The sequence below is a fragment of the Hyla sarda genome, chromosome 1 (genome assembly GCF_029499605.1).
Source record: "Hyla sarda isolate aHylSar1 chromosome 1, aHylSar1.hap1, whole genome shotgun sequence".
Classification (NCBI taxonomy): Eukaryota; Metazoa; Chordata; class Amphibia; order Anura; family Hylidae; genus Hyla; species Hyla sarda.
In genome coordinates this window covers 608,587,107-608,613,067 of record NC_079189.1, presented here as the reverse complement: position 1 = coordinate 608,613,067, position 25,961 = coordinate 608,587,107, and the positions used below count along the sequence as shown (strand labels likewise).

The 25,961-nt window shown below is 33.4% G+C and overlaps 1 protein-coding gene across 2 annotated transcripts in view; it reads right to left on the bottom strand.

Moving 5' to 3' along the window:
- Positions 1-25,961, bottom strand: part of LOC130297525 (oocyte zinc finger protein XlCOF6-like) — a 66,967-nt gene that overhangs the window by 6,023 nt on the left and 34,983 nt on the right. Inside the window, exons 2-5 of one of the 2 annotated variants that reach the window (XM_056550084.1) lie at positions 16,596-16,611; positions 12,020-12,143; positions 11,660-11,777; positions 76-742 (exon numbers count right to left, since the gene is read on the bottom strand). In XM_056550084.1, coding sequence (XP_056406059.1) covers positions 76-733 — 658 coding nt within the window. In that variant the 5' untranslated portion in view covers positions 734-742; positions 11,660-11,777; positions 12,020-12,143; positions 16,596-16,611. The remainder of the gene's footprint in view (positions 1-75; positions 743-11,659; positions 11,778-12,019; positions 12,144-16,595; positions 16,612-25,961) is intronic. The other variant, XM_056550090.1, reaches the window with a different exon arrangement.

Here is a 25,961-nt window from a genome sequence, read left to right as displayed (position 1 = left end):
GCAAAAATTTAATATCCTGATCCCATATAGATAGCAGCAGCAGTATATTCTCTATGTTTAGTGGTTACTACTCACCTGGGCGGTTACCTGTAGGATTGTCCTCCTTATACTGCTCATCACCGCTCAAATCTGTTTCCTCTTCTTCTTCCTTTGTGTCTGTAGTATTAGTATAGTTTAGATCTTTCCCTGTAGGAATATTCTCCTTATACTGCTCATCACCACTCACATCTGTCTCTTCTTCTTCCTTTATGTCTGTAGCATTAATATTGATCAGATTTTTCCCTGTAGGAATGTCCTCCTTATACTGCTCATCACCGGTCACATCTGTCTCTTCTTTCTTTGTGTCTGTAGCATTAATATCGATCAGATCTTTCCCTGTAGGAATGTCCTCCTTATGCTGCTCATCACCGGTCACATCTGTCTCTTCTTCTTTCTTTGTGTCTGTAGCTTTAATATCGATCAGATCTTTCCCTGTAGGAATGTCCTTCTTATACTGCTCATCACTGCTCACATCTGTCTCTTCTTCTTCCTTTATGTCTGTAGCATTAATATAGATCAGATCTTTCCCTGTAGGAATGTCCTCCTTATACTGCTCATCATCGCTCACATCTGTCTCCTCTTCTTCTTTTATCCCTGTAGCATTATTAGAGATCAGATCTTTGCATGTAGGAATATCCTCCTTATACTGCTCATCATCACTCACATATGTCTCTAGAGCGTTAATATTGTTCATGTCTTCACCCTGATTCATAAGATAAGACATATTGTAAACATCATCAGACAGTAGAAGTCACCTGGAATTATTTATATCAGAAGAAAAGATCATTAATTATCAAAAATGACAGGAGGAATTATCTTATCATTTACAGTGAGTGAAAGTACTGAGGTTGGAACTACCAAATAAGGCACTTTTAATGTCTCCAACATGAACAGATAGTAGAAGAGACCAATTTGGTATTGTTTGGGGACTTTCAGTTCTTGAGAAGGAGGACAGGTGCATTGTATTTTTCACCTGTCATGTCTTCAGGCTTACATTTTATACAATATTTACACGCCTTCAGGCTTATCTTTTTAAATCTTGTCACGTCTTCAGGCTTATGTTTATCATGTGACTCATATAAGTGCCCGTTTCACGAACATACCTCACCTTTTTTTTTAGTTTCAATCACTTGTATTTAACATGGTACATATGTTATGTTCATCATGTTTTGTAGCTGTTTTTCTCTACTGTGGCGCTATTCAGCGTCAGGTTTGTATCTTGTATCTCGTTTATAACTTTTATGCTTTGAATACGTTTATAGCATTTAAGTGTAGCATGTGTTTAATGCATCTGTCTTGCATATATTCATAGCATGATATCTCACATACGTTCATATCAGTTATATCACGCATTTATATCGCTTACATTTATAGCAATTATGTCTTGAGTACGTTTATAGCAGTTATGTGTCACATACGTCCACAGCATTTGCCTTAAAGGGGTACTCCGGTGAAAACCTTTTTTCTTTTAAATCAACTGGTGGCAGAAAGTTAAACATATTTGTAAATTACTTCTATTAAAAAATCTTAATCCTTCCTGTACTTATTAGCTACTGAATGCTACAGAGGAAATTCTTTTCTTTTTGGAATGCTCTCTGATGACATCACGAGCACAGTTCTCTCTACTGACGTTATTATAATAATAATAAAGCTTTATTTATTGTTGTCCTTAGTGGGATTTGAACCCAAGTCCCCAGCACTGCAAGGCACCAGTGCTAACCACTGAGCCACCAAGCTGCCCTTAGCATACATCTGCTATGCATGGTTGCTAAAATGGACAGAGATGTCAGCAGAGAGCACTGTGCTCGTGATGTCATCAGTGTTCCAAAAAGAAAGGAATTTTCTCTGTAGAATTCAGCAGCTAATAAGTACTGGAAGGATTAAGATTTTTTAATAGAAGTAATTTACAAATATGTTTAACTTTCTGCCACCAGTTGATTTAAAAGAAAAAAGGTTTTCACCGGAGTACCCCTTTAAATGTGTTCATAGTATTCATGTCTCACATACGTGCAAAGCAGTTATCACACGGACGTTTTCAGCGTTAACATCATGATTGTGTTCTTAGCAATTATGTCTCCAATGTTCAGAAGATTATGTCGCGCATGCATTCATAGCATTTATGTCTTTCATATCCTCGTAGGTTTTGGGTCTTGCATGTGTTAATAGCTTGCATATCTCGCAAACATTTATAGTATTTACAATGGATATGGTCTTAGTATTCATATCATAGATGCAGTCATAGCATGTATATCTCGTAGTCATTCATAGTATTCATGTTACATTCACAACACATATACCGTATTTATCGGCGTATAACACGCAGTTTTTAGGCTAAAATTTTTAGCCTAAAGTCTGTGTGCGTGTTGTACGCCGATACACCCCCAGGAAAGGCAGGGGGAGAGAGGCCGTCGCTGCCCGCTTCTCTCCCCCTGCCTTTCCTGGGGTCTAGAGCGCTGCTGTCGACCCTTCTCACCCCCTGGTTATCGGCGCCGCTGCCCGTTCTGTCCCCCTGACTATCAGTGCCGGCGCCGATAGCCAGGGGGAGAGAAGCGGCGCCGACAGCCAGGGGGAGAGAAGGGGCAAGCAGCACCCATTGCCGGTGCCGCTGCCCCGGTGCCTCCCCCCATCCCCGGTGGCATAATTACCTGAGTCGGGTCCGCGCTGCTGCAGGCCTCCGTTGTGCGTCCCCGGCGTCGTTGCTATGCGCTGAACGGCGCGGAGCACTGACGTCAGTGCGCCGCACAGTGCATAGCAACGACGCTGGGTGAACCAGGGGGTGAAAAGGGCCGACAGCAGCGCTCTAGACCCCAGGAAAGGCAGGGGGAGAGAAGCGGGCAGCGACGGCCCCTCTCCCCCTGCCTTTCCTGGGGGTGTATCGGGGTATACACGCGCACACACGCACCCTCATTTTACCATGGATATTTGGGTAAAAAACTTTTTTTACCCAAATATCCTTGGTAAAATGAGGGTGCGTGTTATAGGCCGGTGCGTGGTATACCCCGATAAATACGGTAATTCACGAGTTCATAGCATTTTGTCTTGCATGCTTATAGCAGTTGTTATTTGAGCAGGTTAGGGTGTATATGCCGTGTTTAGTATGCTTTTTGTGTATATGGTCATAGCATTCATTCTGTGCATATGTGTGGCGTTTGTACTGTTCACACATTTAGCATTTGTTCTATGTAGCAGTTATTTCTGATATACGCTAAGCGGTTGTTAGCGGTAGTTTTAGCATCGATTTGTGCATATGGTTATAGCATCAATTGACTGTCACGGTAAGAGCATTTAATCGTGCACGGTATAGCATTTAGCACACACAGCATTCTGGGCATACGTTTTAGCAATTATTCTGTACATACGTTCATAGCATTATTATGAGCAGATGTTTGTAGCAGTGAGTTGTGTATATGCTGTTAGTATTTCAGTCTGCATTTATCTTATAGCATTTTATTCTGTACATAATGTTATAGTATGCATTCTACGGATAATTCTCTTAAATAGGGTTTACTGCATACTATAACTCTCCATTGTGTGTTGAATGTATTGGAGTCGCTAAGTGTCATGAGATGGAGGCAGTGCGTCTTATTAAAATAGCCGATAACTTATACCGGATATAAGAAATAGCCGATAACTTATACCGGAATATCGGTATAAGTTATCAGCCTGAAAGGCCACAGATTATCGGTATCGGACGTAAAAAATCAATATCGGTCGATCCCTAGTTCTTAGCATTATATTGGGATAAATTAGCATCACGTTTATGCAAGATGTAGTTACCATTCATGCGCTATTAATAGTTTTCATGACATCAACACAGGGCACCAAGGTTGTTTGCATGCATACGCACATAGGGGTGTTTATCTGTCATGCCTGCCATGTCTGCAGGGACACAGTTATTGTTACTGACACTACTTCAGTACATTGCATTATGACACATAGGCGGTGGTATACCCATAATGCCTAACACATCTGCAGGGGAGGCACCATGCAGTTATTGTAACGGACACGTCTTCAGCGCAATAACATAATGGCATACAGATGGTTGTATTTGGGATGCACTACTCTGATTATTGTTACTGACAGGTTTTTCAGAGCAGTAGCCTCTTGACACAAAGGCGGCGTTTACCCAGCATACCTGCCACGTCTGCAGGGGGATGCATTGTGTAGTAATTGGTAATTACATGTTTTCAGAGCAATACCATTGCTACACATAGGTGATTGTATACCTGTTATGCATGTCGTGTCTGCTAGGGGATGCACTGCGCAGTTATTGTCACTGTCTTGGCATCAGGGCAAAAACATCACAACATTCAGTCATCTGCCCCTCTGTCACGCCTGCAGGCTTATACAGGCTTATGCTTACAGTCACCATCGGGTCGGTATGACTTCCACGTGCATAATCGTTGGTTAGAGGATTCAATTAGGTGCTTGTTTTATTCATGGTTGGTTCTGTGTGAAACCAGTCATGTCTACAGGTCAAATTTCTTTTCCACAGCTTACACTTCCAGATTGATGGCTTAACCCCTTAAGGACCACGGACGTATGAGTACGTCCCTGCGCCCTGGGTCTTAAGGACCAGGGACGTACTCATACGTCCCAGCAAATTTCGCATCTCGCCGCGCGCCGGGCGGGTTGCGAAACCAGACGCCTACTGAAATCATTCATCAGGCATCCCAGGCAAACGCCGAGGGGGGTCCCGGGACCTCCACATGTCGACGATCGCCGCAGATCGTCCGCGTGCGATCGCGCGGGCGATCTGCGGTGATTCCGGTCATTCGGGTCAGTGATGACCCGATGACTTGGAAATAAATTGTGATCGGCGGTGTACAATACACCGCCAATCACCTACCGTTGCTGGGGAGCGGTGACAATACTGTCAACGCCCCAGCAACGATGCTATTGGCCGGCGATCGTCCAGCCAATACCAGAGCGGCAGAGGAGGGGTTAACGGCTCCTTCCCGCTGCTGTACCCGCTCTCTGCGTTCAGTCAGCGGGTGCAGCAGTGAGGAGAAGACCGTCGACCCCCCCCTCGGAGCCCCCTCAGGAGCCGTTACAATAGGGAGAGCAGTGTATAGGGACAGGTAGGACTAATTAAGTAAAAAAAAAGTACCCCCCCCGACCCCCTAATAGGTCCTCAAGGGTCCTATTAGGGTCTGATCCCCCCCCAATTATAACACACCGTTATATATAAAGTAGTACACCAAGCACCACATACACACTTCCCTGCCCCCTCCACCCGCACACACCCCTTCCCCCCCCGCCACCGTCCCCCCCCCCCCCCCCCGCCACCGTAGAAAAAAGGCGATGGTCCGCCGGGCATTTTCGGCAGCGGAGGCTTACGCTTTTTTAGCCTCCGACTCCGAATCTGCCAGTTAGGATGATGAAGATCCTACATTTTTGTGTTCTTCATCGTCCTCCTCATCATCTAGCAGTGATGATGAGCCCCCCGTACGGCGGCGGAGACGTCGCCAGGTGAGGCCACACCCCCCCCATGAGGGTGACCCAGTGGCCGACACTAGTACGAGTGGCAATGCCGCTCGTAATAGGAGTCCGGCCCCCCAGACAAGTGCATCGGAGCCCCCTTCCGATGACCCTGTCTGGAGCCCCCCAGAGGATTATCAGCCAAGGATTCCTAAGTTTGTTGGCGACTCAGGAATCCGGATTGACACGGCTGGCTTCACTGATCTGGACTTTTTTATGTTTTTTTCAGTGACAGCCTGGTCAATCTAATGGTGGAGAAAACGAACTTGTACGCCCAGCAGTTCATTGCCCACCACCCAGATTCCTTTTTGGCCAGGTCCAATGAATGGCGCGCCATTGATGCAGCGGAAATGAGGACATTTTGGGGCCTCTCGCTGCATATGGGCCTGGACAAAAAAACAAGTGCTCGTCATTACTGGAGCGGGGACGTCCTCTACCAGACCCCGCTTCACAGTATGGCGATGACACGGAGGCGGTTCGAGGCTATTCGGAAATGCCTGCATTATGCAGATAATGCGGCATGTCCGCCCAGAGGTGATCCCGCCTATGACCGGGTTTACAAAGTGAGGCCGGTCATCGATCACTTTGGGGCCAAATATTTGGAGGTCTACGTACCGCTCAGGGACCTCTCGGTAGAAGAGTCTCTCATCAGTTTTAAGGGGAGACTCATCTTCTGCCAGTATATTCCCTCGAAGCGGGCGCGGTATGGCGTGAAGCTCTATAAACTCTGCGAGAGTACCTCCAGGTACACTTGCAGGTTTAGAGTATATGAGGGACGAGATTCCCGTATTGAACCCCAAGATTGTTCCCCCATTCTGGGTGTTAGCGGGAAAATCGTTTGGGACCTTATGTACCCATTGCTGGATAAGGGTTACCACGTGTACGTGGACAACTTTTATACCAGCATCCCTCTCTTCACATCCCTTGCCGCCAGATCCACGTCCGCTTGTGGGACCGTGCGGAAAAACCAGAGAGGCCTCCCTCTAAATTTGGTCAAGACGCCTATTCCCAAGAGTGAGTCCCGTGCCCTGACCCATGATAAGCTGTTGTTGGTGAAGTATAAGGATAAGAGGGATGTCCTTATGCTCACCACTATTCATGGGAACAGCAGCACCCCTGTCCCTGTGCGAGGTACCGTGGGACCGGTCCTCAAGCCCGATTGCATTCTGGACATACAACGCCATGCGGAAAACACGGGCATGGTACAAAAAAGTTGCGGTCTACTTGGTACAGGTTGCCATGTACAACGCTTTTGTACTATCCCAGTACGCTGGCAACACAGGGACATTCCTCCAGTACCAAGAAGAAGTCCTAAGGTTCCTGATCTTTGGCGACCGTGAAAGATCAGGCCGGACTTCCCAAGGGTCTGGAGTTATAGGCGCCAGGATCGTCCCCGGCCAGCACTTTCCAGGTGTGATCCCCCCACTGGAAAGAAGGGACGAACCCAGAAAAAAATGCAGAGTGTGTTTCAGGAAGGGGATGCGCAAGGACACCACCTATCAATGTGACACTTGCCCAGATAATCCGGGCCTCTGCATAGGCTGCTTCAGGGAGTATCACACTTCCATGGAGCACAAAATTTTCTCTTTTCATTTGAATTTTCCATAATTTGACCAATGTACCAAGTCCAGAGTACATTCCAAAATGTAACCCCCATAAAATCACTATATTGCCCAAAAAAACCTGAAAAAAACAACAAAACCTGATAAGACCTCTGGGGGTGTTTTTTCAAAAATGGGTCATAGGTCACTGAGTCACTATCATCGGGGACTTTTTATGTTGCCTTAAATGCACAACTCTCTCTCTCCACCTGAGCGGGGTGCGCATTTGAGGCAACAGGTTAGGGACGGCCACACACATCACATTCCCAGAATGATGATTCAGAGCATAGGGTTTGGGGCATGCATATTTGTTTTTAGTTTTGGCTATGCTCTGGGTCATCATTCTGGGAACATATCCTGTTTTATTATGTTTTATAATTTTCTGGCCCACTGTACCCCATATTACGGGCCTCTGTACCCCACCTGTCTACCCCAGTTACGGCCCGTTGTCCCCCATAGTGTTTAAGGGCTCAGTGCTCCCCCCATTAGCGCTCCTTGAGGGGGGGTCCCATATCCTGGCTCCATATCAAGCTTCAGGTCCCTGACCACCAAGCCTAAATCATCAAAAAATAAGGTATGTCCTTACTCCAAAGAAATGTATTTACAAATTGTGGGGGTGTCTTTTCTGCTATTAACCCTTGTAAAAATGTAAAATTTTGGGGGAAACACACATTTTTGTGAAATTATTATTATTTTTTTTTACATATGCAAAAGTGGTGAAACCCCTATAGGGTATTAAGGCTCACTTTACCCCTTGTTACATTCCTCAAGGAGTCTAGTTTCCAAAATGGTATGACATGTGGAGGGTATTTTGCTGTCCTGGCACCATAGGGGCTTCCTAAATGCGACATGTACCCCCCATTTCAGCAAAGTTTGCAAATGTGACTCCTTCTCTTCTGAGCATTGTAGTTCGCACGTAGTGCACTTGACGTCTACTTATGGGGTACCTCCATACTCAGAAGAGATGGGGGTTACAAATTTTTGGGGGTCTTTTCTACTAATAACCCTTGCAACAATGTGAAATTTGTGGGGAAACCAACATTTTAGTGAAAAAAAATATTTTATTTTACATATGCAAAAGTCGTGAAATCCCTGTGGTGTACTAAGGTTCACTTTACCCCTTGTTACGTTCCCCAAGGGGTCTAGTTTCCAAAATATAATGCCATGTGTTTTTTTTTTTTTTGCTGTCCTGGCACCATAGGGGCTTCCTATATGCGGCATGCCCCCAGAACAAAATTTGCTTCCAAAAAGCCAAATGTGACTATTCCGCTTCTGAGACCTGTAGTGAGCCAGCAGAGCACTTTTCACCCCCATATGGGGTGTTTTCTGAATCGGGAGAAATTGGGCTTCAAATTTTGGGGGTTATTTTCTGCTTTAACCCTTTGTAAAAATGTAAAATTTTTGGGAAACCAAGCATTTTCTGTAAAATTTTGTATTTTTTATTTTTTTTTACATATGCAAAAGTTGTGAAACCCCTGTGGGGTATTAAGGTTCACTTTACCCCTTGTTACGTTCCCCAAGGGGTCTAGTTTCCAAAATATAATGCCATGTGTTTTTTTTTTTGCTGTCCTGGCACCATAGGGGCTTCCTAAATGCGGCATGCCCCCAGAGCAAAATTTGCTTCCAAAAAGCCAAATGTGACTGCTCCTCTTCTGAGACCTGTAGTGCGCCAGCAGAGCACTTTTCACCCCCACATGGGGTGTTTTCTGAATTGGGAGAAATTGGGCTTCAAATTTTGGGGGGTATTTTCTGCTTTAAACCTTTGTAAAAATGTAAAATTTTGGGGAAAACAAGCATTTTATGTAAATTATTATTTTTTTTTTTACATTTGCAAAAGTCATGAAACACCTGTTAAGGCTCACTTAATTCCTTGTTACGTTCCCCGAGGGGTCTAGTTTCCAAAATGGTATGCCATGTGTTTTTTTTTTTTTTTTTTGCTGTTTTGGCACTATAGGGGCTTCCTAAAGGTGACATGACCCCAAAAACCATTTCAGAAAATTTTTCTCTCCAAAATCCCCTTGTCACTCCTTCCCTTCTTAGCCCTCCACTGCACCCACCGAACACTTTACATAGACATATGAGGTATGTGCTTACTCGAGAGAAATTGGGCTACAGTAAAAAGTTTCTCCTTTTACCCCTTGCAAAAATTCAAAAACTGGGTCTACAAGAACATGCGAGTGTAAAAAATGAAGATTTTGAATTTTCTCCTTCACTTTGCTGCTGTTCCTGTGAAACACCTAAAGGGTTAAAACACTTACTGAATGCCATTTTGAATACTTTGGGGGGTGGTTTTATAATGGGGTCATTTATGGGGTATTTCTAATATGAAGACCCTTCAAATCCACTTCAAACCTGAACTGGTCACTGAAAAATAGTGAATTTGAAAATTTTTAGAAAAATTTGAAAATTGCTGCTGAACTTTGTAGCGCTCTGGTGTCTTCCAAAAGTAAAAAAAGTCAATTTTATGATGCAAACATAAAGTAGACGTATTGTATATGTCATCCAAAAAATTTTTTGGGGGGAATATCCATTTTCCTTACAAACAGAGAGCTTCAAAGTTAGAAAAATGCAAAATTTTCATTTTTTTCATAAAATTTTGGGATTTTTCACCAAGAAAGGATGCAAGTTACCACAAAATTTTACCACTATGTTAAAGTAAAATATGTCACGAAAAAACAATCTCGGAATCAGAATGATAACTAAAAGCATTCCAGAGTTATTAATGTTTAAAGTGACAGTGGTCAGATGTGCAAAAAATGCTCTGGTCCTAAGGTGTAAAATGGCCTGGTCCTTAAGGGGTTAAAGGGGTACTCCGCCCCTTTCCGCTCCAAAGGATAGGGGATAAGATGTCAGATCACCAAGGTCCGCTGGGATCTCCGTTGCGGCACCCCGCTATTATTACTGCGCAGAGCACACTCGCTCTGTGCGTAATGACCGGCGATACAGGGGCCAGAGCATCGTTACGCTGTGAAGTCACGGCCCGCCCCCTTAATGCAATTCTAAATGCAATTCTGCCACGCCCCCTCCCATAGACTTGTTTTGAGGGGATGGGCCGTGAAGTCATGAGGGGCGGAGCCGTGACTTAATCATGCTCCGGCCCCTGTATTGCCCGTCATTACGCACAGAACGAGTGTGCTCTGTGCTGTAATTATAGAGCGGTGCCGCAGGAGAGATCCCGGGGGTCCCCAGCAGCGGGACCCCGGCGATCTGACATCTTATCCCCTATCCTTTGGATAAGGGATAAGATGTCTAGGGGCAGAGTACCCCTTTAATTAGGTTTTATCCAGATGATGATAGATATGGATGATGATAGATATGGTCTGGTAGCCTTCTGTGTTGCAGGTCCCCAGGCACCATTCACCTAGTCGTTTTCATTTACATGCTATACTAGTTATTCCTGCCACGTCTGCAGGAGGACGTACCACACCATTATGGTTAATGACACTTCTTTAGACCAATTGGGGGCTTTTATACTTGTGCCTGCCATAGTTTAAGGGGCATGCATTGTATGGTTCATGCATATTGATACGGATTAATAGCAATAACATCGTCAGATAGGGGATTGTATACTTGGGCTCTGGGTTTGGTAGATTTATGATATACTTAAGGGTAGATTAATTTTGTATAGTCAGGTTACTTTCAGGTAAGTTGCTTACATGACATTGTCTAGTCTATAGGCACTGGCTTCACAAGAGCGTAGTCACTAAAGGAATGTCGTGCCATCAGGTGTGTCATTTATCTAGCAGTTTATTTTTGCCTCTTATGGCAGGAACATGGGATAGAACTGTATCTGTGCCTGACAAGCATCTTACCATTCCCTCTTGCCACGTTAATTTGTATACGTCAGCTTGGTCCGTATTTCAGTGTTGGTCCGTCCTTCAGAGTGAGGGTGGCTACCACAGTTTTCTCAGACCAGGTAACGACTCAAGAGGCCAGATATTTGGTAGTTACTATTGCTGTCATGCTGATATAGTCCAGCGTATAGGATGTGATGGTGGATGCAGCAGACATGGTATTATTTCTCAGAGTCGTGCACTCTTCTCTTTTCTCCCTATATGGGTTACTTTTGCCCTCTATAGGTGCGGTTGATGACACAACTCTGAGCGCTTTACTAAGATTAGTGTTATTCTTATAGGTGAGTACACTACGTCGCAGCCACAAGCACGAGTGCAGCCATGAGCAGAAGTGTTGAGCTTGTGAAGGCTGTATATGGGCGAGAGGCTGGAATTTAATACAATCCTCTCCAGCACTTTAGGGCTTTCATGTATTGGGCAAGGGGTGTGTGTATATAATGCCCCCTGTGCCTCTAGGTGGGGCATACACACACACACATATATATATACATATATATATACACACAAACACAATATATATATATATATATATATATATATATATATATATACACATACACACACACACACACACACACACACAAACGTACATAAATATTATTTATACACACACACACACAAACATACATATATATTATATATACACACACATGCAATAAACACCAGTTTGCTATTATACTGGACCTGGCGATTGTTGCTGTTTCCTTTGGAGAGAGTGTGAAGTGTACCCGTCCTTGGCGTTCGGGTGGATTACGGGCACATCCCCAGTGGTCATCCAGTGCTGGCTCCCTCTGTGTTTTTCCTTACACACACACACATATATTATATTATATATATATATACACACACAAAAACATATATATATATATATTATAAGTACACAAACATATAGATACATACATATATATACACACACACACAGACATATATATTTATATACACACATATCTACATACATACACACACATAATAAATAAATATATATATATATATATATATATATATACACACACAAACACATAACACACACGTATATAGACATACCTTCACCGGCAGAGATGTACAGGAAGTGTACTAACAGGACCTGCGATGATGTCACAGTCAGGTGATCAGTCACATGGAGGAGGAGGAGGAGTCACGTGATCAGGGGCTGCTGCTCTAGGCTCATCTGCTCAGTGTAGAGATAAATGATGTCAGAGGACGGTGACTGTAGGTGTCTATGTGGATAAGAAGATGTATGGACACCGACAATAACAGGACAAAATACACTAAATGTCTGTATTATAGTATATACATGTATTATAGTATTATAGTATATACATGTATTATAGTATTATAGTATATACATGTATTATAGTATTATAGTATATACATGTATTATAGTATTATAGTATATTCATGTATTATAGTATATACATGTATTATAGTATTATAGTGTATACATGTATTATAGTATTATAGTATATACATGTATTATAGTATTATAGTATATACATGTATTATAGTATTATAGTATATACATGTATTATAGTATTATAGTATATACATGTATTATAGTATTATAGTATATACATGTATTATAGTATTATAGTATATACCTGTATTATAGTATTATAGTATATACATGTATTATAGTATTATAGTATATACATGTATTATAGTATTATAGTATATACATGTATTATAGTATATACATGTATTATAGTATTATAGTATATACATGTATTATAGTATTATAGTATATACATGTATTATAGTATTATAGTATATACATGTATTATAGTATTATAGTATATACATGTATTATAGTATTATAGTATATACATGTATTATAGTATTATAGTATATACATGTATTATAGTATTATAGTATATACATGTATTATAATGTATATGTCAGAGGACGGTGACTGTAGGTGTCTATGTGGATAAGAAGATGTATGGACACCGACAATAACAGGACAAAATACACTAAATGTCTGTATTATAGTATATACATGTATTATAGTATTATAGTATATACATGTATTATAGTATTATAGTATATACATGTATTATAGTATTATAGTATATACATGTATTATAGTATTATAGTGTATACATGTATTATAGTATTATAGTGTATACATGTATTATAGTATTATAGTGTATACATGTATTATAGTGTATACATGTATTATAGTATTATAGTATATACATGTATTATAGTATTATAGTATATACAAGTATTATAGTATTATAGTATATACATGTATTATAGTATTATAGTATATACATGTATTATAGTATTATAGTATATATATGTATTATAGTATGATAGTATATACATGTATTATAGTGTTATAGTATATACATGTATTATAGTATTATAGTATATACATGTATTATAGTATTATAGTGTATACATGTATTATAGTATTATAGGATATACATGTATTATAGTATTATAGGATATACATGTATTATAGTATTATAGTATATACATGTATTATAGTATTATAGGATATACATGTATTATAGTATTATAGTATATACATGTATTATAGTATTATAGTATATACATGTATTATAGTATTATAGTATATACATGTATTATAGTATTATAGTATATACATGTATTATAGTATTATAGTATATACATGTATTATAGTATTATAGTATATACATGTATTATAGTATTATAGTATATACATGTATTATAGTGTATATGTCAGAGGACGGTGACTGTAGGTGTCTATGTGGATAAGAAGATGTATGGACACCGACAATAACAGGACAAAATACACTAAATGTCTGTATTATAGTATATACATGTATTATAGTATTATAGTATATACATGTATTATAGTATTATAGTATATACATGTATTATAGTATTATAGTATATACATGTATTATAGTATTATAGTATATACATGTATTATAGTATTATAGTATATACATGTATTATAGTATTATAGTATATACATGTATTATAGTATTATAGTATATACATGTATTATAGTATTATAGTATATACATGTATTATAGTATTATAGTATATACATGTATTATAGTATTATAGTATATACATGTATTATAGTATTATAGTATATACATGTATTATAGTATTATAGGATATACATGTATTATAGTATATACATGTATTATAGTATATACATGTATTATAGTATATACATGTATTATAGTATTATAGTATATACATGTATTATAGTATTGTAGTATACACATGTATTATAGTATATACATGTATTATAGTATTATAGTATATACATGTATTATAGTATTATAGTATATACATGTATTATAGTATTATAGTATATACATGTATTATAGTATTATAGTATATACATGTATTATAGTATTATAGTATATACATGTATTATAGTATTATAGTATATACATGTATTATAGTATTATAGTATATACATGTATTATAGTATTATAGTATATACATGTATTATAGTATATACATGTATTATAGTATTATAGTATATAACTGTATTATAGTATTATAGTATATACATGTATTATAGTATTATAGTATATACATGTATTATAGTATTATAGTATATACATGTATTATAGTATATACATGTATTATAGTATTATAGTATATACATGTATTATAGTATATACATGTATTATAGTATTATAGTTTATACATGTATTATAGTATTGTAGTATACACATGTATTATAGTATATACATGTATTATAGTATATACATGTATTATAGTATTATAGTATATACATGTATTATAGTATTATAGTGTATACATGTATTATAGTATTATAGTATATACATGTATTATAGTATTATAGTATATACATGTATTATAGTATTATAGTATATACATGTATTATAGTATTATAGTATATACATGTATTATAGTATATACATGTATTATAGTGTATATGTCAGAGGACGGTGACTGTAGGTGTCTATGTGGATAAGAAGATGTATGGACACCGACAATAACAGGACAAAATACACTAAATGTCTGTATTATAGTATATACATGTATTATAGTATTATAGTATATACATGTATTATAGTATTATAGCGTATACATGTATTATAGTATTATAGTATATACATGTATTATAGTATATACATGTATTATAGTATTATAGTAGATACATGTATTATAGTATTATAGTATATACATGTATTATAGTATTATAGTATATACATGTATTATAGTATTATAGTATATACATGTATTATAGTATTATAGTATATACATGTATTATAGTATATACATGTATTATAGTATTATAGTATATACATGTATTATAGTATTATAGTATATACATGTATTATAGTATTATAGTATATACATGTATTATAGTATATACATGTATTATAGTATTATAGTATATACATGTATTATAGTATTATAGTGTATACATGTATTATAGTATTATAGCGTATACATGTATTATAGTATTATAGTATATACATGTATTATAGTATATACATGTATTATAGTATTATAGTATATACATGTATTATAGTATTATAGTATACACATGTATTATAGTATTATAGTATATACATGTATTATAGTATTATAGTATATACATGTATTATAGTATTATAGTGTATACATGTATTATAGTATTATAGCGTATACATGTATTATAGTATTATAGCATATACATGTATTATAGTATTATAGTATACACATGTATTATAGTATTATAGTATATACATGTATTATAGTATTATAGTATATACATGTATTATAGTATTATAGTATATACATGTATTATAGTATTATAGTATATACATGTATTATAGTATTATAGTATATACATGTATATACATGTATTATAGTATTATAGTATATACATGTATTATAGTATTATAGTGTATACATGTATTATAGTATTATAGCGTATACATGTATTATAGTATTATAGTATACACATGTATTATAGTATTATAGCATATACATGTATTATAGTATTATAGTATATACATGTATTATAGTATTATAGTATATACATGTATTATAGTATTATAGTATATACATGTATTATAGTATTATAGTATATACATGTATTATAGTATTATAGTATATACATGTATTATAGTATTATAGCATATACATGTATTATAGTATTATAGCGTATACATGTATTATAGTATTATAGCATATACATGTATTATAGTATTATAGTATACACATGTATTATAGTATTATAGTATATACATGTATTATAGTATTATAGTATACACATGTATTATAGTATTATAGTATATACATGTATTATAGTATTATAGTATATACATGTATTATAGTATTATAGTTTATACATGTATTATAGTATTATAGTATATACATGTATTATAGTATTATAGTATATACATATATTATAGTATTATAGTATATACATGTATTATAGTATTATAGTATATACATGTATTATAGTATTATAGTATATACATATATTATAGTATTATAGTATATACATGTATTATAGTATTATAGTATATACATGTATTATAGTATTATAGTATATACATATATTATAGTATTATAGTATATACATGTATTATAGTATTATAGTATATACATGTATTATAGAAGAGTATAGGATAACTCAGCTCACCCTTCCAGCCAGACGCCTGTCGCACGGCACCGTGTGAACCAACACCAAGGTAGCAATGAAGAAATAGATGGTCCAGCGCAGGATAACGTGCAATAAAAGCCAAAATTTATTGTAGATTCAAGCCATAGGATAGCAGGACACAAGGTTACGCGTTTCAGCCGGAAAAACCAGCCTTACTCATACAAAGGGAACACCCAGGTGAACACATGGTGTAATCACGCCCACCAGATCCCGCAGTGGAAATACAAAGGCATGTGTATACATACAAAAATAAACACAATTTAAAATACTGACAACAAGCACTTTTTAGAATATAGCTATATAAAAATTAGTATAGTAATAGATATATAGAAATGGCCTAGACTGGTTACAGGTATGTAAATTTTTCAAATATTCAAATATGACAAAGGGTATAAATTCCCAAATATATTATATAGGCATATGTGATATATGCAAAGGTATATAACTGTAAATTACAATAACCATAAAACCATAGAAAAGAGAGGCATTAAGAGACATAGGATCGTAATCGTAGACACGGATGCCATGAATTATTTTAATTTCATATTCATAATGAAAAATGTATTTCAATATTAGTAATGTAAAATCACATCCTGTCTACGATTAAGGCCCTTAGGAAATCTACAGTCTAATTCCATAATCCAATAAACCTCGCGGTCAACCTCCCCAAGATCCACAAGGCTATATAGATGTGATTTAAAGATGTTGACTGGGTTACTGGATAGTCTTTTATATGTCTTTGCATCTGATAGCATATCTAAATTAAGTTTTAAATCTTTAAATCACATCTATATAGCCTTGTGGATCTTGGGGAGAAAAAAGGTTTTTTTACCATTAAACAGGCGGAATATATCAAAATTCCCCATCCAGTCACAGCTATTTTCCATTCACTCCCCAAAATCCACAAGGATACCTTTCCTCCACCTATGAGGCCCATAGTTGCTGGCATCTCTTCTTTGAATGAAAGATTGTGTTCATGGATTGACACCTTACTTCAACCCCTTGTTGTCACCATGCCTGGCTTTTTGAGGGACACTAAGCATGTACTGGCCGCCTTTAGTCAAATTGAATGGGGATCCAATTTTTCATGGGTCACGGCAGATGTTTCTGCACTATATTCGGTTATTCCCCACGACAAAGCAGTCATTGCATTAACATGGTTTCTGTCTACATACTCACAATACCCCAGTCACCTCCAGGAGTACATTGTCACATGTGTAGAATTTTTACTTTCTCACAATTATTTTATGTTTGACGATGTATACTACCTGCAGGTCACCGGAGCCGCTATGGGGGCGAAATTCTCCCCTTCTCTCGCCAACATATATATGTGTTGGTGGGAGAAGGGGACTCTTTTCGCCCCCAATAATCCTTACTTTAATTGCATTCGGTGGTATGGCCGCTACATTGATGACCTTCTGTTTATCTGGGGGTCCGATGTGGCGGCAGGTGACACCTTCACTCAATTTTTGAATGATAATCAGATAGGACTCAAATTCACAGTTTCTTTCAGTTCAAGCACCATTTCTTTTTTGGATCTTTACTTGAAGGGCGATCATGTCTCTAAATCCATTGTTACCACCACATTTCGTAAAGAATCAGCATCTAATACGATTTTGCATTCCTCGTCTTGCCATCCCCCCCCCCCCCCCCACGTGATCCGCAATCTTCCCGTGGGAGAGATGATAAGAGCTAGAAGAAAATGCTCTTCATTGGAGCTCTTTCATAGGGAGGCTGATACTATTGAGGCACGTCTTAGGTGCAGAGGTTATCCAAAATGGAGCATAGAAAGAGCGAGGCAAATTGCACTAAATAAAAATCGCTCCCAATTAATTTCCTCTGCCCCTAAAGTACACACCAACCCAGAGTCTAGTGGCACAACCATACCAGAAAATTCACCACAACAACAACAAAAAAGTAAAAAGCCAGTTATGTTTGTTACCCAATACAGCAGTGATTATAGTACTATCTGTCGCCTAGTCCACAAATATATACCCATTATTACAGGTGATCCATTATACCGTTCCATTATGGACTCAGGCTACAGATGTGTCTCTAGAAAAGCTCCCACCTTGGGACAAAAATTATCCCCAAGTCTTTTCACAAGCACCAGGTCTACTGCACAAACATGGCTTACCACCAAGGGCTCATATAAATGTGGACATAAAGTATGCATTTGTTGTAAATTCATGCATAATGTTGTTGAATTTAGTTCTTATTCTACCGGAAAAAAATACAAAATACAACAATATATAAATTGCAATACTATGCATGTCATTTACATGTTCTCCTGTACTATCTGCAAACTTCAATATGTTGGATGTACCTCCAATTCTTTCAAAACTAGGACCAGGAAGCACATCTCAGATATTGCCCACTTTAACTCCCGACATACATCAATGGTGACCCAGCACTGTGCTCGAGTACACCAGGGAGATTATTCTTTCATGATCTTATGTGGAATTGAAAGAGTTATTCCACCCAAAAGAGGGGGTGATTTCAGGCACAAATTGTTAGACCGCGAGGTTTATTGGATTATGGAATTAGACTGTAGATTTCCTAAGGGCCTTAATCGTAGACAGGATGTGATTTTACATTACTAATATTGAAATACATTTTTCATTATGAATATGAAATTAAAATAATTCATGGCATCCGTGTCTACGATTACGATCCTATGTCTCTTAATGCCTCTCTTTTCTATGGTTTTATGGTTATTGTAATTTACAGTTATATACCTTTGCATATATCACATATGCCTATATAATATATTTGGGAATTTATACCCTTTGTCATATTTGAATATTTGAAAAATTTACATACCTGTAACCAGTCTAGGCCATTTCTATATATCTATTACTATACTAATTTTTATATAGCTATATTCTAAAAAGTGCTTGTTGTCAGTATTTTAAATTGTGTTTATTTTTGTATGTATACACATGCCTTTGTATTTCCACTGCGGGATCTGGTGGGCGTGATTACACCATGTGTTCACCTGGGTGTTCCCTTTGTATGAGTAAGGCTGGTTTTTCCGGCTGAAACGCGTAACCTTGTGTCCTGCTATCCTATGGCTTGAATCTACAATAAATTTTGGCTTTTATTGCACGTTATCCTGCGCTGGACCATCTATTTCTTCATTACATGTATTATAGTATTATAGCATATACATGTATTATAGTATTATAGTATATACATGTATTATAGTATTATAGTATATACCTGTATTATAGTATTATAGTATATACATGTATTATAGTATTATAGTATATACATGTATTATAGTATTATAGTATATACATGTATTATAGTATTATAGTATATACATGTATTATAGTATTATAGTATATACATGTATTATAGTTTTATAGTATATACATGTATTATAGTATTATAGGATATACATGTATTATAGTATTATAGTATATACATGTATTATAGTATTATAGTATATACATGTATTATAGTATTATAGTATATACATGTATTATAGTATTATAGTATATACATGTTTTATAGTATTATAGTATATACATGTATTATAGTATTATAGTATATACATGTATTATAGTATTATAGTATATACATGTATTATAGTATTATAGTATATACATGTATTATAGTATATACATGTATTATAGTATTATAGTATATACATGTATTATAGTATTATAGTATATACATATATTATAGTATTATAGTATATACATGTATTATAGTATTATAGTATATACATGTATTATAGTATTATAATATATACATGTATTATAGTATATACATGTATTATAGTATTATAGTATATACATGTATTATAGTATTATAGTATATACATATATTATAGTATTATAGTATATACATGTATTATAGTATTATAGTATATACATGTATTATAGTATATACATATATTATAGTATTATAGCATATACATGTATTATAGCATTATAGTATACACATGTATTATAGTATTATAGTATATACATGCATTATAGTATTATAGTATATACATGTGTTATAGTATTATAGTATATACATGTATTATAGTATTATAGTATATACATGTATTATAGTATTATAGTATATACATGTATTATAGTATTATAGTATTATAATATATACATTTATTATAGTATTATAGTATATACATGTATTATAGTATTATAGTATATACATATATTATAGTATTATAGTATATACATGTATTATAGTATTATAGTATATACATGTATTATAGTATATACATATATTATAGTATTATAGCATATACATGTATTATAGCATTATAGTATACACATGTATTATAGTATTATAGTATATACATGCATTATAGTATTATAGGATATACATGTATTATAGTATTATAGTATATACATGTATTATAGTATTATAGCATATACATGTATTATAGTATATACATGTATTATAGTATTATAGTATATACATGTATTATAGTATTATAGTATATACATGTATTATAGTATTATAGTATATACATGTATTATAGTATTATATTATATACATGTATTATAGTATTATAGTATATACATGTATTATAGTATTATAGTATATACATGTATTATAGTATATACATGTATTATAGTATTATAGAATATACATGTATTATAGTATATACATGTATTATAGTATATACATGTATTATAGTATTATAGTATATACATGTATTATAGTATTATAGTATATACATGTATTATAGTATTATAGTATATACATGTATTATAGTATTATATCATATACATGTATTATAGTATTATAGTATATACATGTATTATAGTATATACATGTATTATAGTATTATAGTATATACATGTATTATAGTATATACATGTATTATAGTATTATAGTATATACATGTATTATAGTATTATAGTATATACATGTATTATAGTATTATAGTATATACATGTATTATAGTATTATAGTATATACATGTATTATAGTATTATAGTATATACATGTATTATAGTATTATAGCATATACAAGTATTATAGTATTATAGCATATACATGTATTATAGTATTATAGTATATACATGTATTATAGTATTATAGTATATACAAGTATTATAGTATATACAAGTATTATAGTATTATAGTATATACAGGTATTATAGTATTATAGTATATACATGTATTATAGTATTATAGTATATACATGTATTATAGTATTATAGTATATACATGTATTATAGTATTATAGCATATACATGTATTATAGTATTATAGCATATACATGTATTATAGTATTATAGTATATACATGTATTATAGTATTATAGTATATACATGTATTATAGTATTATAGTATATACAAGTATTATAGTATTATAGTATATACATGTATTATAGTATTATAGTATATACATGTATTATAGTATTATAGTATATACATGTATTATAGTATCATAGTATATACATGTATTATAGTATTATAGTATATACATGTGTTATAGTATTATAGTATATACATGTATTATAGTATTATAGTATATACATGTATTATAGTATTATAGTATATACATGTATTATAGTATTATAGTATTATAGTATATACATTTATTATAGTATTATAGTATATACATGTATTATAGTATTATAGTATATACATGTATTATAGTATTATAGTATATACATGTATTATAGTATTATAGCATATACATGTATTATAGTATTATAGTGTATACATGTATTATAGTATTATAGTATATACATTTATTATAGTATTATAGTATATACATGTATTATAGTATTATAGTATATACATTTATTATAGTATTATAGTATATACATGTATTATAGTATATACATGTATTATAGTATTATAGTGTATACATGTATTATAGTATTATAGTATATACACGTATTTTAGTATTATAGTATATACAGGTATTTTAGTATTATAGTGTATACAGTGGTCCCTCAACATATGATATTAATTGGTTCCAGGAGAACCATCATATGTTGAAACCATCCATCATATGTCGAGTACATATGTCTATGTAAAAATTGTAATTGGTTCTGGGGCCTCGGAACCATTGTATGTTGAATACATATCTCTATGGGAAATTGCTAATTGGTTCTGGTATGACCATTGTATGTGGAGTGTATGGGGAGTGTTTAACAAACCAGGGTGCCTCCAGCTGTTGCACAACTACAACTCCCAGCATGCATGTACAGCCGATGACTGTCTGGGCATGCTGGGAGTTATAGTTTTGCAACAGCTGGAGGCACACTGATAGGAAAACATTGATGTATGGGGTGTATAGTGTGTATATGTATTGTATGTGATGTGTGACATCGCATACAGTACTGTACAGTTCTTTAAATACCTTCAGGGGGGACAGAATGTCCTCCATTACCATCCTGCCGACTACAGCTCTATAGGAAAGGAAGGGGAGGGCAGCCAGCAGCTCATTGGATGCCTGCAGCAAGATGCTGCATGTTATTGGCTATAGCTGCACTGGGGGCGGGGGCTTACACAGAGATCACAGTGGAAGCCTGCGTGAGTTAGCAGGACAGCATGTGAATAACAGGAGGCAGAACGGGGCACACGGGGACATTAAACAACTATCTGTCAGTTAGTGAAGTTGTCAGCGCTGTCAGATAGCTGTTTGTACGATGGCCCCGACACACAGCAGCATCATATGTCGAGGCTGCCTTCAACATACGATGGGCTCTGAGAGGCCATCATATGTTGAAATGATCATATGTCTGGGCCATCATAAGTCGAGGGGTCACTGTACATGTATTATAGTATTATAGTATATACATGTATTATAGTATTATAGTATTTACATGTATTATATTATTATAGTATATACATGTATTATAGTATTATAGTATATACATGTATTATAGTATATACATGTATTATAGTATTATAGTATATACATGTATTATAGTATTATAGCATATACATGTATTATAGTATTATAGCATATACATGTATTATAGTATTATAGTATATACATGTATTATAGTATTATAGTATATACATGTATTATAGTATTATAGTATATACATGTATTATAGTATTATAGCATATACATGTATTATAGTATTATAGTATATACATGTATTATAGTATATACATGTATTATGGTATTATAGTATATACATGTATTATAGTATTATAGCATATACATGTATTATAGTATTATAGCATATACATGTATTATAGTATTATAGCATATACATGTATTATAGTATTATAGTATATACATGTATTATAGTATTATAGCATATACATGTATTATAGTATTATAGCATATACATGTATTATAGTATTATAGTATATACATGTATTATAGTATTATAGTATATACATGTATTATAGTATTATAGTATATACATGTATTATAGTATATACATATATTATAGTATTATAGTATATACATTTATTATAGTATTATAGTATATACATGTATTATAGTATATACATGTATTGTAGTATTATAGTATATACATGTATTGTAGTATTTTAGTATATACATGTATTATAGTATTATAGTATATACATGTATTGTAGTATTATAGTATATACATGTATTATAGTATTACAGTATATACATGTATTATAGTATTATAGCATATACATGTATTGTAGTATTATAGTATATACATGTATTATAGTATTATAGTATTTACATGTATTATAGTATTATAGTATATACATGTATTATAGTATATACATGTATTATAGTATATACATGTATTATAGTATTAAAGTATATACATGTATTATAGTATTATAGAATATACATGTATTATAGTATTATAGCATATACATGTATTATAGTATTATAGTATATACATGTATTATAGTATTATAGTATTTACATGTATTATAGTATTATAGTATATACATGTATTATAGTATTATAGTATATACATGTATTATAGTATTATAGTATATACATGTATTATAGTATTATAGTATATACATGTATTATAGTATTATAGCATATACATGTATTATAGTATATACATGTATTATAGTATTATAGTATATACATGTATTATAGTATATACATGTATTATAGTATTATAGTGTATACATGTATTATAGTATTATAGTATATACATGTATTATAGTATTATAGTATTTACATGTATTATATTATTATAGTATATACATGTATTATAGTATTATAGTATATACATGTATTATAGTATATACATGTATTATAGTATTATAGTATATACATGTATTATAGTATTATAGCATATACATGTATTATAGTATTATAGCATATACATGTATTATAGTATTATAGTATATACATGTATTATAGTATTATAGTATATACATGTATTATAGTATTATAGTATATACATGTATTATAGTATTATAGCATATACATGTATTATAGTATTATAGTATATACATGTATTATAGTATATACATGTATTATGGTATTATAGTATATACATGTATTATAGTATTATAGTATATACATGTATTATGGTATTATAGTATATACATGTATTATAGTATTATAGTATATACATGTATTATAGTATTATAGTATATACATGTATTATAGTATTATAGTATATACATGTATTATAGTATTATAGCATATACATGTATTATAGTATTATAGCATATACATGTATTATAGTATTATAGTATATACATGTATTATAGTATTATAGCATATACATGTATTATAGTATTATAGCATATACATGTATTATAGTATTATAGTATATACATGTATTATAGTATTATAGTATATACATGTATTATAGTATTATAGTATATACATGTATTATAGTATATACATGTATTATAGTATTATAGTATATACATTTATTATAGTATTATAGTATATACATGTATTATAGTATATACATGTATTGTAGTATTATAGTATATACATGTATTGTAGTATTTTAGTATATACATGTATTATAGTATTATAGTATATACATGTATTGTAGTATTATAGTATATACATGTATTATAGTATTACAGTATATACATGTATTATAGTATTATAGCATATACATGTATTGTAGTATTATAGTATATACATGTATTATAGTATTATAGTATTTACATGTATTATAGTATTATAGTATATACATGTATTATAGTATATACATGTATTATAGTATATACATGTATTATAGTATTAAAGTATATACATGTATTATAGTATTATAGAATATACATGTATTATAGTATTATAGCATATACATGTATTATAGTATTATAGTATATACATGTATTATAGTATTATAGTATATACATGTATTATAGTATTATAGTATTTACATGTATTATAGTATTATAGTATATACATGTATTATAGTATTATAGTAT